Source organism: Rattus norvegicus, chromosome 2 (genome assembly GCF_036323735.1).
Source record: "Rattus norvegicus strain BN/NHsdMcwi chromosome 2, GRCr8, whole genome shotgun sequence".
In the NCBI taxonomy this organism is placed as follows: domain Eukaryota; kingdom Metazoa; phylum Chordata; class Mammalia; order Rodentia; family Muridae; genus Rattus; species Rattus norvegicus.
Genome location: NC_086020.1, coordinates 169,714,882 through 169,733,001, shown reverse-complemented (window position 1 = coordinate 169,733,001; position 18,120 = coordinate 169,714,882). Strand labels below are relative to the sequence as shown.

The 18,120-nt window shown below is 40.3% G+C and overlaps 1 protein-coding gene across 5 annotated transcripts in view; it reads left to right on the top strand.

The window, feature by feature from the left end:
• Positions 1–16,318, top strand: part of Gucy1a1 (guanylate cyclase 1 soluble subunit alpha 1) — a 63,677-nt gene extending 47,359 nt beyond the window's left edge. For 4 of the 5 annotated variants that reach the window (XM_008761107.4, XM_006232518.5, XM_063282313.1 and 1 more), the window contains 4 exons: positions 2,151–2,636; positions 6,159–6,302; positions 10,892–11,046; positions 13,853–16,318. In XM_008761107.4, coding sequence (XP_008759329.1) covers positions 2,151–2,636; positions 6,159–6,302; positions 10,892–11,046; positions 13,853–14,057 — 990 coding nt within the window. In that variant the 3' untranslated portion in view covers positions 14,058–16,318. The remainder of the gene's footprint in view (positions 1–2,150; positions 2,637–6,158; positions 6,303–10,891; positions 11,047–13,852) is intronic. The other variant, NM_017090.2, reaches the window with a different exon arrangement.
• Positions 16,319–18,120: the final 1,802 nt, after the last annotated feature.

Here is an 18,120-nt window from a genome sequence, read left to right as displayed (position 1 = left end):
GCACCTGTCTAGAATTCTAAAATGATTTTTAACAAGTGAATTTATTCCTATGTTAATTTTTCTTGCCTACTTCATTGATTACAATTATTTATTGAACACAGTTTGCCTCTTAAAATTGCAGTGAGGGTGTGGACATGCTCTTCTAATTGGTAAAATGCTTGCCTGGCCTGCATGAAGGCCTAGGGTTTGATCCCCAACATCCTATGGGATATATCACATATTTCTAATCCTATCAGTCAGAAGATAGAGGAATCAGAAGTTCAAAGCCATCTTTGATTGTATATTCAGGTAAATGAGACCCAATCTCAAAACAAGTATAGGGCGAGATGGCTCAGTGAGTAAAGGTGCTTGCCACCAAACCTGGAATGTGTTCGGTTCCTGAAACTACAGGGTAGAAAGAAGCACAGTCTTTACAAGTTCTCTCTAGCCCTCCACATGTACGACGGCATGTAGGTGCACACACACACACACACACACACACACACACACACACACACACAAACACACAACGGTGAAGACATTAAAGATAAGTGAACAAATATAAAAACCAAAATGGAGAGCTTTATAACCAAGCTAGAAGTGTTCACATGAAAATCTGCTTCTGGTTATTATCAAAGAGGTCACTGGCTTTGAGTAATAAAAGGAATTGTTTTGTAAGAACCAAGCTGTATGCTGTAAGAAGCAAGTAGGTGAATTTGAATCGATATATAAATGTGTGGAGGAATAGCTAACTTGATGAATTGCTATGAAATGTGTGTGGCAGAACGGGCATGCTCTCACGATAAAGAATGGAGGCAACTATTTAATCTCAGGAATGAAAGTTTACTAACTCCGTGGTGATGATGCCATTCATATTCATAGATAAGGAATGATCTTAGAAAAATAAACCCCCAGGAGCACTGGCTGTTCCACAAAATGAAAACAGCTGTATTGTTAATTTTTTTTTTTTACCGAAAAGTATATTTAGCTATTTTAAGTGATGTATACGGTAGCAAAACTACAAAGGAAGTAGGGTGTATGTGTGTATGTGTACATGTTTACAGCAACAGAATAACAGAATCAAGCCCCTACAAATACATTTGTCAGTGAAGGAGAGAGTTTGCCCATCCATCCCTGCTATTGGACGTTGGTCTGTCTCAGTGGCGTGGAGGCCATGGCTTATTACACTGAGTGATTATGCTCGATTTTATTTGCGCAGTCTCTCACTGATGAACACATGCAATGAGTGGTTTTATTTTTTCCATCCCCCATTGCTGAGCACTTGCATGGCTTGGACTCTGATACACTGTAAACACATACATATGTACATCTCTGTATGTTGTATATAAGTGAATTGTGTGGTCCAAGACCTTTTCTTTCAGCATTACCTCTTACAAGGCCCTCTGGGTACATTTGTGTCTGTATGTTGGCTTAGACTTTTCCTTGCGTTTAGAAGAACAGCCTTCGTTAAAGGCTGAAGGCAAAGTTGAAACACAGACATGGCCTCTTTTGTAAGACCCAGCTATCTTAGGCTAAAATCCCTGGAGAAATGATCACACCCAAAATAAGTTTCTCTATCAGTCTAGAGAAAGAAGAAAAAAAAAAGGAAAAGAAAAGTTTGGATACATATTTGGAGACATTTTAATTCCTATGCTTTCCAGATGGAGTAAACCACTCTTGGGGGAAGAGAAGCTTGCTAAAATAGAAGAGCAAAAAAAGGAGGAAGAAACCATAGTGAGAAAAGACAGAACGAGCAGCGGAGAAGGGCAGGCTGAATGCAAACCAGGTTTTTATGAGCACCGTGTTAGGTGAGAGCTGCAGGTTAACTACCAGAGAGTTATGAGAAGAAGCTGGCAGCAAGCGCGCCCAGGTGGTGCTTCGTGGGGCTTTAAAGCAAGGCGTTTTTCTTGCTGCAGAGAAGCTCATAATTTCTGTGTAGCATATCTTAGTATATTCTTCAAATGTCTGCATAAATTTCAGAACTGGAACCAAACTGGAAGTGATTAAAAAGTCAGTTATTCTATAGCTAGTTGGAAACAAAATAGATTATCTCAGTATCCACTTCTAATGTCAGATGCAAAAAGATCATCCCAGTTTCCACTCCCTCTGCAGTTTCAGGAAGGATTGGGGAACTTGACTAACCCATTAATGGGTTCTCCTTTCCTTTGCAGGTTATGGACCTCAAAGGTCAAATGATCTACATCGTTGAATCCAGTGCCATCTTGTTCTTAGGGTCGCCGTGTGTGGACAGATTGGAAGATTTCACAGGACGGGGTCTCTATCTGTCTGACATCCCGATTCATAATGCCCTGAGGGATGTTGTCTTGATAGGGGAACAGGCACGGGCTCAAGATGGCCTCAAGAAGAGGTTGGGAAAGCTGAAGGCAACCTTGGAGCATGCCCACCAAGCCCTGGAGGAGGAGAAGAAGAAGACGGTAGATCTCCTGTGTTCTATCTTTCCCTCTGAGGTTGCTCAGCAGCTCTGGCAAGGACAAATTGTGCAAGCCAAGAAGTTCAATGAGGTCACCATGCTCTTCTCAGATATCGTAGGGTTCACTGCCATCTGCTCTCAGTGTTCACCTCTGCAGGTCATCACCATGCTCAACGCTCTCTATACTCGCTTTGACCAACAGTGTGGAGAGCTGGATGTCTACAAGGTAGGACAAGTGGAACTAGAATAATTCAGCAGGCAGAAGTCGCCTTGGAAAGGCCCAGCTCCCAAGTGAACTCCAGTGCAAATGAACAGTTCTCTGCATTTGGGTCACACAGCTATATCTGGGGGTCAGGAATTGTGCATTAATTATGTGGGTGTTCTCCAGCCAGAAATAGCTCAGTATGAACTAATTGTTCCCGGAGAGGTCTGCCACATTGTTTTCTAAAAAGGAGCATAGAATGAACCGAGATTAGGGTGAATGGATGGTTCTTAGAGTGAAAAGGTAGAGATTAGACATCCATGGACCAGCCACTTAACTGTGGAAACTGAGATAAACAAGAACTAATTAAAGGTATGATTCACAGAGGGGAACTTTATCCTTTTTGTTTCTTTAGTTTTAAAGATACAAAAGGTTTATGCAAACTGTCCCAAAATAGATTAATTCAACACAGTTTACTTGATACTTTTTATAGGCAGTTAGCAGGAGATCAAATTCAGCTACTTAAGACCTTTAATGATTCCCACCTTCAGATCCTGTCCTCTCTTTTTCTTATTTTGTGAACAGGACAAGTGATTTCCCAATTGTAAAAGAACAAGATCAATAGCCCCCCCACTCCCCAAGAGCCATGAAGAATGTACCGTGTCTCATAACCTTTGCGAACAGAGCTGTTAGAAAGGTTTTGTAGTTGCTAAGTGTTGTAGCTCAGGACCCTAAGATTCTTTAAGGGGTGTCAGGGAACACCTAGGTGTCTGTCTAGACACTAAGGATCCGACAAGATAAGTGTGTCCTGGATGCCAAATATGTCATTTCTTTAAAAAAGATATTATAAAAGGGAAACAACTGAATCCAGTTTTCCCAGTTCTGTTTAATTAAAAGGCTTCACTGGCTTGCACTGCTTTTCCTCATTTAGATGATAACAGTAAGAATAAAACATTCATCTTCCTTTGACTGAAATCATCTGTTTAGCTTGTCACAGTGGTTGGTTACTCCAGAGTTCAGCCCAACATAAAGGATATTAACTGTTGGGAAGAAATATGTACTGTTTATGGGAATAAGCAGAGCCCGCCTTATTTCTGTGGAGATGCTAGACGCCCTTGCCCTTTGAAATTTCTTACAGGAAATCTGAGGGAGTTCTCACTTTCTCTTAAGGGAGGGTGAGGAAGAGGCCCTTGTATAATTACAGATAAAATAATTGGCACCATTTCAGTTACATTTGATGGTCTCTTGTGGAATTTACTGTTGATTTCTAGCTATGCTCTCCATGGAGAATGACTGTTCTCTCAGAACAGTGAGATGTGAGTCTTTTTCCATCACACAAACAGTTGTATGAGTGACAACGAAGTATTTGTCACCCCCTGCTTTCAACGGTTCTATCAAGGACTTCTAAGTTGTGTCCCTCCCAGAAGGAGCCTGTTCACAGTGTTGCTTGGCTAACTAGCTGCAGATGGAGTCAGATAGCACACCACGAATCACAGTTCCCCAGCCGCCATGTCCACCATTCCTTGTTTCCAATACTGCATGAAAATAGCCGGAAATAGCTTACGATAAACGAGAAAGGTCTATTTTTTTCAAATATTTTAAAGAATTCTTTCAGAGTTTCATATATTGTATTTGATCATATTCATTTCGCTTCCTGAACCTCTCCCACCTTTCTATTCACCCAACTTCCTGTCCTTTGTCTCTTTGTTAAAACCCACAAAGTTCAGTCTGGGTTGACCAATGACTTTTAGGCACAGAACCTCCCATAGACTGTGCTCGGTACACCAGGTGTGGCACATCATTAATGAAAACCAACTTCCCCTCTTCAAGCAGTACTCAAATTCCCAAATCTCTTCCCCAGGTAGGGCTAAGACTTCATTCCTTCCTCTTTTCCTCCATGCTGGGATTTTTGTCTGGGTAGAGTCTTTGTAAGACATGGCGTGATAATCAATTAAAATATGACGGCAGTGGAAGGAATAGGCACCTTGCTGAGGGAGAGCAGGGTGCTGTTGCTTGCTTGTGCATAACTGGGTGCTGGTGATGCAGCGAACCGAGTGGACATACTCAGAGGTTTTACGTCTAGTGCGCTGGTAAAGAGTGTAGGACTATATATAGCATTCCAGTTAAGGAATGTATGGGGGGAAAGAGCTGATTATGGAGTAGAAGAAATACAGATGCTAAAAGATCATCGCTCTGCACAAGGCTTTAAACAGAGATTTCTAATAATGTGATGCTTTAAGAACATGAGGGATAAGCAAGCAGGTAGCTGCTGTTTGTTCTCGACAGATGAAGAGTGAGGGAGACTGCATTTAGTGTGTTTGAGTGATAACAGAACTTCAGTGGCGTGCACGAGAGGCACAGTGAGAAGAGCGTCCTACCTTAGCAGAATCAAGATAAGAACAACTCTGGGGCATCCCAAGGCCTGTTCCAGCCATAATGGAAATTATCTGAAATAATCATACTGTTTGTCCCTCTTTCCCTTTGTTTTCTTTTTACTTTTATAATTCAAAATGGACTTTAGAGGAGAATAGCATAGTGTGAGGACAGGAAAAGTTAACCTACTCGAATGACAAGAATTATATATGTATTAAAGTTGGTAAATGAACATATAGCTCTCTGTAGCCATTCACAGATGCAAAGTTGCTCCTGGAAATAACAATGAAGATGACGGTTAGCATAGTTCAAGTTTACATAGCAGCGTTTTTAAAATGTCCTTGTGAGCATGGTTGCTTTCATTCCCCAGCTGACAATTTGGCTTCTATCCATCCTTTGTGATTAATACCCATATATGCTCATAATAATTGCAAACATTCTCAGAAATCCTTCAGAAAAGTCCTATCTCTCTTGCTTTTATTGCTAGCAGTGGCTTCATTTTATATCATACTTTTTTATTGAATTCATATGACAAAGTTTTGTATGAATGGAGAATTCATTATGTATGAATATATGATGGGAAAGTGATCCCAAGTTTATCAAAACTTACTAGAAATGCCAACTATGGGCTGGCAAAATGTCTCTGCTATTAGGAGCATTTCCTGTTCTTCCAGAGGACATGAGTTCAGTTCTGAGCACCTACACTGGGCGTCTCACCACTGCTTGGAACTCAAAGAATCCAATGCCCTCCTCTGGCACCTGTAGACACCCACACCTATATGAGTTATAAACACATATACACATAAATAAATATGAAATCATGAATAAAGATAAACTTAAAACAAATCCATTTATTTGTACAAAAGCCATTTTACGTATAGTTTTTTCGTTGTTGTTGTTTTGCTTTAAGAAAAGAGCACATGATTAGTAGTAAGTCTACAGTAGAGACCATCTGATTATCTGACAGTGTCTTTGCAGACTGTAATGTCTTTCAGTTTACTATCCTAAAGTCAGGGGTTGGTACCTCATGCATTTTATGAAATAAAGAGTTCCTTCTGACACCCTCAGTTATCCGGCTTCTCCGTAAGGCCTGGCGCTCAGGTTCCTGTTGTATAATTCTGTTGTGCTGTCTTCTTCCATTTATTTATAAGGGACAAATTATATTATATCTAGGTGGAGACCATCGGAGATGCATATTGTGTGGCAGGGGGATTGCACAGAGAGAGTGACACACATGCTGTCCAGATAGCACTGATGGCCCTGAAGATGATGGAGCTCTCCAATGAGGTCATGTCTCCCCACGGAGAACCTATCAAGGTAAGGAAATGACTAGATGCATATTAGCTGGCTGTCAAAAAACTGGTGCATTGACCAGGGTTTTGTTTTAAAAGAGACACTTCTTCTCAAACTTGTTTAGGAAGGGGGAAAAATCATCATAGGCAGTTACATGGCCTTACAAGATACTTTAGATATATGAAAATGCCATTTACATGTTGGGTTTTCAAAAAACAGTTCCTAAAGATCTACAGCACACCACCGCTTTGGCCTGGAAGCACATGCCAGAGCTGCGACACTGTAGTTGCGGTAGAAAACCATCACGTGCAGAAAGTTGCTTCTTAGACTGCTTGCTGCAAATTGAACCAGCAAGATGGCAGTTCTGTGTCAGCACTGCCGCAGATTGTAAGTCTGGTAAAGGGGTTCTTTACTGAGCATGTCATAGAATGTCACCAAGCTCCCTCAATAATACTCATATTTGGACAAACCAGGGACAGTCTTCATGAAAGCTGATCATCCAAAGCCCATGCATGTGCACAGCAGTCACCCAACTTAACAGATCCAGAAAATGCCAGATAATTTAGGTGTCTGTTTCAGCAAACAAACAAAGGTGTCTGTTTCAGTAATAGCAGATGATATCCCCTCAGAATATGACTATGGAATGGCTACTCCTATTCTACAGAGGTTCACAGAGATGTATGAATTGGGTATTGTTAATTTCATTGCCTGGTATATTTTTATTTGCAGGTTCCTTACAATGAGCTTTTAATAAAAAATTAAAACTGAAAAATAATGACTATGGAACCAACAGTATTCTCCAGGCATGTAACGTTGTAAAATTTTTAGATGAGGCATATCCAGAATAAAGTAATATTGCAAAAAGAAACTAGAATTAATGAATGAGGTAATGATTTAATAGATAGAAACTTTGGATTATAGGAGCTGTCTTATAGCAAATTTACTACTTAATCCTACAGAACTAATCTTTCCACTCGAAGCTTTTCAGCGAGGAGCCCGTAAAGTAACAGAATTATACCCACTTAACTCTTTGATATCCAATTTTAAGAAAGACAAAACAATTAAAAAGAAAGCTATAGTAATGACAGTTTAGCATCGGCCTTCTGTAACCTTAGAAAAAACCATGTTTCTAAGGCTTCACAACATTTTCAAATTCAGCTGTTAGCTCATTCATACATTGCTGTATCACACACTTCCCAACATTTACTTGTATAAATCCATAGCCACTTATTGTCTACTGATTTTGTGCATCGTAAGTTTAAATGAATTAGAAGGCTTTCTAGTCAACCAAGTAGATGAGGGCATATTGAAAAGTTGGAATTGTACTGCATAAACAGGAGGAATCATTAAAATAGCAGCTTTACCTGCCTTTTGGGTAGAAAGTCTTGTACCAATTGCTATTATCTACTCACATGCTCCAACATCGTGGGATGAGAGTAGATATACTCTTCCCGTGGTAGCTAACATCCCACTGAATGACCTGTAGATGCTGCATGGCCTTTTATGACTTAAGTTTACACAGCACACAGAGAAGTTTCCATTTATTCTATTGTTCAGATCAATCACATCTGCACATAAGTGGGGTGGCAGATCCCAAATTTGAAGATAAGTCTAGAATAATCATTTACAACTGTGTTTTAAAGGCTTCCCAGCATCTCACAGTAACAGATTTTGTTTCTATAGCTGCGTTTTTAGAGAACTATAAGGTTCTTTTTAAATATTTTGGTAAGAGCTTTCATTTTAAAAATAGTTAGACTATAAACAATAAGGCCAATGATTGCCACATAAATTATTTTTCTATGTCCAATTCATATCAGGAGATTAATAGCAGGGTTTTTGTTAGTTGTCTCGATGTATTTTTTTCTTTAGCTTTGCAGCTAGGGGAATTATTTATAGTTAGTATTAAAGATAATTACCTGGGTAATAACAGGTCAGCCGTACTGACCTATGAAGGGAGACAGAAACTAGGTCTTTCATTGTTTATTCACTGCTGTCCTGGGAAATACTTGTTGGATTCAGACACTCACAGAGAGCAATACAGTGCTGAACGAGGAGTGTTTTTAGCACACAGGGAAACATGAGTGTGTTGGGAGGGCTGCATATTGTGATTTAGACATTGCTTCATCTAAATTGGAAGACAACAGTTTGAAGACTGGCCAAGTTCCTTAGGAGTCTCGATTTGAAGTCTTGGATTCAGCCATCAAACATGCTTTAACTTTTAATCTGCTTTCCTCCTGAAAAAAGTAAAAACTATTCTGGTGTTTTTTCTTTTGTTTCTTTTGTTTGCTTTTTTTTCCCTTTGTTTTTCTTTCTAACTGTGTGCTGTGCTCTGGTACGGTCACATATGTGCAATCATGAACTCCCGTGTCCTTACTGTGGTCCTCCTTCATTCTCAGCCACTCAGTTTTGGAGAACTGAGTAGACTGTGGGTGGACAACTGAGGATGGACTTCCCAGTGAGTCAATAGGGGGCAGGAAAGAGAGGAATCTGCATTAGGCACCTTCCTTGCTTAACCGCAGAGACTAAGAGGAGAAATGAGCAATGCTGAAAGAGCCCTCAAATAGAGGAGGGCCTCCCTAGAAAGTTCCCTTCGAGAGCCCCTACAGGATGCAATTCTCTTCACCTTTTCCTATTTCACTGTCTTTTCCCTATAAAATGAAGTCCATTCAGACATGTTGCTCATCTTATGTTATAGATGAAATTTCTTTTTGAATTTTGGGCCACGGCGACACTAAAGGTAGAGAAGGAGTAGAGAAGGAGAGAGAGGGAGAACTGTGTGAGAGGAACATGTGGCCCTGCCTGCATCTGTGAGGGGATAGATTTACACACTACTTATGAAATAACATAATAAAATGCTATGGTAAATTTATCATTTAAAACAATCAAAACATTAATATACATAGAGAAACTGGTCTTAGGGAGTATTCCAAGAGAGCATAACCTCCTCAATACAGTTGGTGCTAAGGTTGTGTTTATGGACAATTTAGGATTGTGCAATTGTTAGGTGTGCAAATCCATATTCTGCAGATGAAAACCTAGGTGCAGTAGTCATCTAGGTTTGCATCTTAGTGTGGCAATCTGGCTTGAAGGCTCATCCACCCCTGTGTTTTATAGATGAAGAAATAACCGGAGGGAAACAAAGGGACAGAAAGCAGATCTTCCACAGGTTGCTTTGTTGAAAGTGATAGAGGATTGGAATGTTGCATCTTGAATGACTCTTGCTCATTTCCAGCAAATGCCCAAAGTTATTTGAAAAAGTAAGAAAAAATCTCAGGCAGGGAAGAGGGCTCAGCCAACCTGGTGAGTGCCATCGTCAGCACCCAGTGATCGGAGGAGAGCCCACTCTCCAGAGCTGTCCCCTAACTGCCAGGACTTGCTGTGCTGTTTCCTTCGCTATTGCTACTACTATTACTATGTAGACCAGGCTAGTCTCAAAACACATAGACCTCCCTGCCTCTGGAGTGTTGGGATTAAGGTCAGGAGCTACCACATTCGAATAATAAATAACAGTTTTAGAATTAAAAAAAGAATGCTTTAATTACAAGCAGTACCTCAGGTAACTGAGTCTTTGCCCACTTTTTTAAAGGACATACAGCTAATTCAACTTTTCAAATGGCCAGGTAGACATAGAATCTGGAATTAATGAGAATTATATGACATCCTTACCGTCAGTTAACATGTGTGTTGTAGCAGTCAGTTAAAAAATGTCAGCATTCGCTCACTTCATCAGGGAGCTGGGTCTTTTAGAGTAGGTCATTTAAAAATATTTCATGCCAATCCCAACATTTGAAGGTGGAATCAGAAGAATCAGACATTCGAGACTATCCTCTAGTATACAGCCAGCATACACCTTAAAATAAAGAGAAAATATTTCATTCAAAGCCTCCTCTGACCTCATTCATAATTTCTAAGTTCTACTCCAGACTCTGTCTTCTGTTTAGGCATTGCCTATGTTTATGTTGTGTGGGTCTGAGTTTTAGGTTTCCATGTCTAGACTGTCTAGATTGTAAATACAGGGATCTGGGCCCCAGACCTTCTGATTTTCTTTGTTCTCTGTCATTTCCACTTCAGTACTACAATTCCTGTTTCCCAGGTCCTAGCCATTTAAGTAAAGGACTAGTGTTTGGCATAAAATTACTTTAAAGCATAACGTTTTGTAGATATCCATTTCATTTTAGAATTGGATCTGTCTGCCTTGCCCAAGCTGACCTCAAACTCTACAGTTCAATAGATACTCCTCTTTAGCCTCTGGAAACACAGGTATGCCCTTCTTTGTCCTTGTTTCAAGAATTTCCTTCTAGAATCTAGAAAGGATGTCTTTCTTTCATGCAAAGGACAAAACAGGTTCCAGGTAGCAGCCCAATGGTTCTTTGTTCTTCTGTTGCAGTGATCCCGAGAGGCCTGGGATAAGTTTATTTCTGATGTTAAAGTCAGGTGAGGTAAAGCTAAGCAGCCAGTAGAACAGAGGGAGCAGGTATGACCTCTGACTATGCCTGGCACGAGCAGTGGTGGCTCACTGGAGGTTTCACAGAACTGAAGGATGCTGTGGAATTAGTACTGGCAAGTGGGAGGTGACTTTGCAGTGACCTGGGACACTGTTGTTTCGCCTTCAGATGCGAATCGGACTGCATTCTGGGTCAGTGTTTGCTGGAGTTGTTGGAGTGAAGATGCCCCGATATTGCCTGTTTGGAAACAATGTCACTCTGGCTAACAAATTTGAGTCCTGCAGTGTGCCTCGGAAAATCAATGTCAGCCCCACGACATACAGGTACTGATCACAGTAAGGACCTGAAATACATGTTTCTCACTGATCACACTTGCCATCGTAGTCCATCCTCCATCCTTGCTTTTTGTCTGGGAAATGTTCTGGGAAAATGAAATGAACAGCTTTAGCAATCCTACTTTAACTTGCTTTAAGACTTTCACTACCGTTGGGAGACAATTGTGGCAATAATTCTTAACAGACATTGCATTTTCTTCCTCAACTTTTATTCAGAGCGTGTGTTAGCTTTCTTAGTATACCAATGGGTATTCCGATGCTAATTGAGAAAGCCTTTGGTACTATTCTAGCAGAAGCTACCCGGAGTTAACAAAATTATAACATGTTATAATTTTTAACAAATCTGATTAAGATCAGGCACCAGCTACATTTCAGGGGTGCTTGGGCTATAACAGTTTTGGCCAGCTAATTACAAATGTGTGCTTTCCCCTGACTCCTTCAAGTTGACCTTCTAGAATGATACCAGATTCAGGGAAGTGTTACCTGAGCAATCTAGGACACCCTACTTGTAAAGAACACAGAAGGCCTTTGCAGAGAGGCCTGGCCGAGCTCCAAATGCAGAGCCCCTGTACCTCTCCCTGTGCACTCTGGACCACAGCAGTGAGGTCATAACCCGGAAGCTCGCTCTTGTAAGAATTGATGCCTCATTCCCTGCTTCCCTTATGTAGGGAAGATGGACTGGCTCATGGGCTTGGTTAATGAAATTCAATTTCTAGTCCCCTGGACCAGCCCACTCCTAACCTGGTTAATATTTCTGGAGTCCTGCTCATTCTGAGTCACCTCATTAACATAAACTGGGGTGAAATCCAAAGGGCTCATAGAAAATAACAATAACTCTGTAATTCAGGAAATTTTCAAGGGTTTGAGGGTTGCTCCATGAAACCAACGACAAGGGGTAAACCCCCTGTATCAGAACAATAGGAACAAAAAAATGCTCATCAGACAAGACTGTCAAATTATTAAACAGTTGGTCTGTATTCGTGAGGACCAGCAATGGTGACATCATTACAAAGGAACTAAACTTCCTTTGGGATCAAGAGGACCTCTTAGTATGTGAGGCGGCACAGGCCTGAAATTCCTGCTGCTTGAGAGGCTGAGGCAGGAAGATGACAAGTTCAAGGCTAGTTTGGATAGAGTGAGTTCAAAGCTAGCCTGGGTTTGGGTGGAAGAGGTGGGGGGCTGAAGAGATAGCTCAGCAGTTAAGAACCATTGCTGCTCTTTTAGGACTCAGGTTTAGTACTTAGCACCCACACAGTAGCTTATAACCTTTTTAAAAATCGAGATCCAGATGTTCCAGGACCTTCTTCTGGGCCCTGTAGGCTTCAGGCACCTACATAACGCAGACAAAACACTCATACACACAAAACACAAATAAATAAAATTAAAAAAAAAACATTAAAGGAGTACTGGAGACACAGCTCAGTGTTAAAGGGCTAACCTAGCATGCATGAGTCCTTAGGTGAAATCTCCAGTACAACAAATAACAAAAAAAAAAAAAAAGAAAGAAAAAAGAAAAGAAAGAAAGCAAAAACAACAGGAAAAACAACAACAAGGAAAGAAGACCTCTCTGTCTACTTCTTTGAAAAGGTGCAGCTGGCAACCTGAGCTAACAACTTCCTGTGTGACTGCAACACTTTCCACATTTAAGCAGAAAATAAGCAGCCATTGTGTCCATAGACTTTTATTTATTCCACAGATTTTTGTCTTATTAAAAAAAAATTTTTAGTGGAAACCCACAAGTAACAGAACCTATTCTAGATCCCTCAGATCACAAGAGTACCATACTATCCAGTCTCTTGAAAACATAAAACCTTGGTTATTGCCACATCTTGCTGTTCCTTTATATTTAGGTCTCCTTAAACAAATGCACAGCAAACAGTAGATGGCCACGTGGACGATTGAAGCTCACTTGTAGGCTGGAGATGGATCTCCACTGACAGAGTACTTACCTAGCAAACTTGAAACCCTGGGTGAATCCCCAGAACTACAACAGGAGTGGTCATGCAAGCCTGTAATTCCAGTGCTTACAAGATGGGGTCACGAGGTTCCGAAGTACAAGGTCATCCTTAGGTTCATAGTGAGTTAGAAGCCAAATTGGGCTACAGGAGACATGGTCTCAAATAAGCTCCTCCCACCAAAAGAACATTTGAGTCCTACCTTTGTAGAATTCATTTTAAAGACCCATCAATATTTCAAAAAGTAATTTTCATTTCATTTTTATCATTTTACCTTTTTTGTATGACTTCTTCCCCAGGATTTCTTCTTAGTTGTATAGCCTTAGTTGTATTTATAGGATGAATGAATGAATGAATGAATGAATGATGGATGGATGGATGGATGGATGGATGGATGGATGGATGGACAATGACATTGTTTTTAACTTAAGAAATGCTTCTTAGGGCTAGAGAGATGGCTCAACTGTTAAAGGCTAGACTCACAACCAAAAATATAAGAAATGCTTCTCAATTGCATTTAAATGTTATGTGTTTGCTATTATTAAAACTTTAGGTAATTTCGTGTTTATGGATTCTATCATTATATAAATCACATCATTCCCAAATATCATATAATCAATCAGTCTTTTGAGTCAAATGTGAGAGTAAGTAGAGTTTTCCACGAATTTGATTCTTTGTAGAATTTTTTTTGTGGTACTGTCTATTGACTTATGGGAATCCTTCTGTCAATCATACCTAATATGATTAGTGTATTAATAATCATTTATTTCTGTTCTTGTCCTGAATTGCCAAGCCTTTCTGCCAACATTGAGTTTTCATTTTATTTAAATTTTTCTCAGGTTACTCAAAGACTGTCCTGGCTTTGTGTTCACCCCGAGATCGAGGGAGGAGCTTCCACCAAACTTCCCTAGTGACATTCCTGGAATCTGTCACTTTCTGGATGCTTATCAACATCAAGGACCTAATTCTAAACCATGGTTCCAGCAGAAAGATGCAGAAGATGGAAACGCTAACTTCTTAGGCAAAGCATCAGGGGTAGATTAGTGAGCCGCATGTTTCTGTGTTTGATGCCTTTGAGGGTGCGCAGAATCTCTGAAATGACTTTAGGATTGCAGAAGATAAAAAACTGTGTTAAAATTGCAGGGGTGAAACCCAGTTTCCTCTGTTTCCCATTTAAGATGGAAAAAAAAAAGTGTTCAATGCTTCAGCGCTTTCAACCTTCTTCTCTATTTAAGAAACAAACCTCAAAAGTGACTTGTGACTTTTGGGGACATAGCTTTGTTCTAGAGCAGTCACTACCTGCACTCGAAATCCAACACAGTGTACATATTCCAGACAATTGTAGTCAAGTTTAAGTGTCAAAGTAATGTACTCACCTGTGGCCTGTGACCAGTGCAAACTGTGGTTATTACAGTGTGTCTGTGGTAGTGTTGCCTGTAAATCTCTGAATAGAAATGACAGTGTTTAATTCTGCAAGAGCTTCCAGCCTCTTGACTCTACATTCAATTAGGTTTCCTTATTCTATCCTGGCGTATGTAACACAATAGGCCAGCGCCTTCTTCCCAGCTACATCTTTGTGCCTATGTACGTGTTTTCCTTTCCTTTCCTTTCCTTTCCTTTTTTTTTTTTAAGAAAATAAGCAATTAGACATAGGATAAAATGTGATATAAAGTAGTTCAGTAAGTGTCAAAGAATATTTTCATGTTTTGTCATTAAAGATATTATCTATAGCACAATATATAATACAACAAATACTTTTCATTTTGATCCTATCTGTGATAAAACATTTTAATTAATAGTAACAATGTACTTCCTACTAATCCATGTAAAATTTACTAATAGCAAAACTTTCAGAGTAAAAGTATTTACATACATTGTTAAAATGCAATAACATTCAAATTTAATTAAGGCATAGAATTAATATTTGCACACAGAGAGCCTACTGTAGAGGACAGTGGCAAAGTGTTCACAAACACACGTGTTTAAATGATCCTCTACTGCCGTGTTGAGCCATAAAAGCCAAGGGGAAAAGTTTTAAGTCAGAAGTAGAAAAATAGACTTCATTTTGTCTTTTTTGATACCTTCTTAAGTATTTCTACTGACCATTTAGTGTATGTGTATGTGTTAAGAATCAAAATTTTTATTACTCAGTGTACACCTGTGAAGTATTATTCTACTTTAAATATACTAATATTTTCTACAGAAACCACTAGTATCATTGAAGAAAATGTCACTATGATTTCATTATAGAGATCCTGATACGTTTTTTTTTCTTCTGGAGTTTAAACTAATGTCCTTTCCTTCCCCTGCCCTCCTCTGCAGTCCTCTTTCTTCCTCTCCCATTGGGCATGTTTGTGTGATTCTGTGGGCTGAACACAGGAACTGTGCATGCTGGGTAAAGACTGTTACTGAGTAACTTCCTCACCATGGGGCTTCAGTTTTATTGCTAATGGTGACAGTTTACATTCCCGAGTGTTAATTTGGTAAAAGGAAGTGACTTTAAAAGAAGACCAACTTCAAAGCCAAGAGAGATAGACATAATTGAATTTTTCAATCAGTATTAGTAGAATGGTAGACATTCTGAATTTCTATGTGTGTAGTTGAAAAGAAACTCAGTTTAAAAGTCATTTTCTACCTCCAATAGTCTTCAAGCATCCAGAGCAACAGACATCTTTTACCTAGCTCTAGTTTCCAAGGGGGACAACTAAACCACCCAATGGATTTCTTTAAAGGCGGATATTGTCTCATTAAACAGTCACACTGATGTTGGATAGTGTCACGGGCCTTGCAAAGGTGTATTTAGGATGTCACAATGATGTGGAATTCAATGAATATTTATTAAGAAGGTAAAGAGGTAAATACCCCCTCTTTCTGGAACTAATATTCAATACAGGGGAACTAGTAGGAATCACAGACAATTAGAAAGCGTAAAACAGGATGTCATCCTCTTAAGCTGTGCAGTTAGGTGGTTGCTACATTAGTAATAATCTGATTCAGAAGCTTGCACATTAATTAGAATTAATTCTCCCACTGTCTTTTAGGGATGGTGATAGAACTCAATGACAAAGCACCTGCCTAGCATTTAGGCAGTCCTGTTCCGACCCAAGCAGCATGAAGGAATTACATGTATCTCTCATGTGCATATGATGTATGATCACACTCACCTGTGTCACCTGTGTACACACCTGGGGCAAATGGAGGAACTGTATCTAATTCAAGGCAAACTACCGGAGCTCCATGTACGGTTCCTATAACTTTTCTATTATTTTGTCATTTTAGCTAAATAAAAACATTATCAAAAATTATTTCCACTATCTATCATCAGTTCTGTAGACCTGCTTGTGAGCAATCTTGAACTATAGAAAATGAGAAACAAATCCAGGGTGCATCAGAACTCCTGGAGGTCAAGCTGTCTCTGATTGTGGGTGTTTTGGGGGAGGCTGGAGCACAGCCTCCGATCCATCCTGGACACATATGCAAACAGGAAGGAACCCTCTGGTTGGGTGAGGGTTCCTGAGTCTCAGGGGTCTTAGTTAGGCCAGATATTGGGGCAGGGATTGGGCCTTATCTGTAAACCTGGAGGTATGAGAACTCCTGGGGGGTCAAGCTGTCACTGGGTGTGGGCTGAATGGGAGGGGATCCAGAGTGCAGGCCTCACTCCCAGGTACAAGTGCAAACTGGAAGGAACCCTGAGATTCCAATTACACTAATCAGAATGGCTGAGATAAAAAAAAAAAAAAAACAAAGCAAAAAAAAAAAAAAAACACAACAACAACTCAGGTGACAGCAAATGCTGGTGAGGATGTGGAGAAAGATAAACACTTCTCCTTTGCTGTTGGGACTGCAAGCTGGTACAACCACTTTGGACATCAATCTGGCAGTTCCTCAGAAAATTGGGAATAGTTATACCTGAAGACCCAGCTATACCACTCCTAGGCATATACCCAAAAGATGCTCCAACATATAACAAGAACGCATGCTCCACTATGTTCATAGCAGCCTTATTTATAATAGCCAGAAGCTGAAAAGAACCCAGATGTCGTTCAACAAAGGAATGAATACAAAAAATGTGGTACCTTTGCACAATGGAGTCCTACTTGGCTATTAAAAACAATGATTCCATGAAATTCACAGGCAAATGGATGGAGCTAGAAAATATCCTGAGTGAGGTAACTGAAACACAAAAGAACACATATGGTATGCACTCATTGATAAGTGGATATTAGTCCAAAAGCTCAGAGTACCCATAATACAACCCACAAACCATATGGAGCTTGAGAAGGAAGACCAAAGTGTGGATGTTTCAATCCTATATAGATGGAACAAAATAATCACAGGAGGTAGAGGGAAGGAAGAACCTGGAAGGGAGAGAGAAAGGGAAGGGAAGGGGGTGGGGGCAGGAACAGGTATTGGAAGAGACAAGAGAGAAGTGCAGAGGGCCAGGAAAACAAATAAAAATATGTAGCAGTGAGGGATGGGGAAGTAGGGGTAGTCATTAAAAAGTTCCAGACTCCAGGGATGCGAGAGGTTCCCGGGACCCAACAGTGATGACTTTAGTCGAAATATTCAACAAAGGGGAGGTAGAACCTGTAGAGACCAGCTCCAGTAGAAAGGCATGGTGCCTAGTTGAGGGATGAGGCTACCCACCATTTTTCCCCAGAAATGTTTCTGTCCGAAGAAAAGACATTGACACAAAAAATGGAACAGAGACTGAAGGCCATCTGGGGACTGCACCACCTAGGGATCCATCCTGTCTGCAGACACCAAAATCTGACACTATTGCTGATGTTGAGAAGTGCGTGCTGACAGGAGTCAGGTATGGCTGTTCCCTGAGAGGCTCTACCAGCACCTGACCAATACTGATGCAAATACTCACAGTCAACCATCAGACAGAACAAGGGGACCACAATGGAAGAGCTAGGGAAAGGACTGAAGGAGCTGAAGGGGATTGCAACCCCACAGAAAGAACTGGACCTCTCAGAGCTCCCGGAGACTAAACCACCAACCAAAGAGTATACATGGAGGAACCCATGGCTCCAGATACATATGTAGCAGATGATTGCCTTATCTGATATCAGTGGGGGTGGGAGAGGAAGTCCTGTGGAGG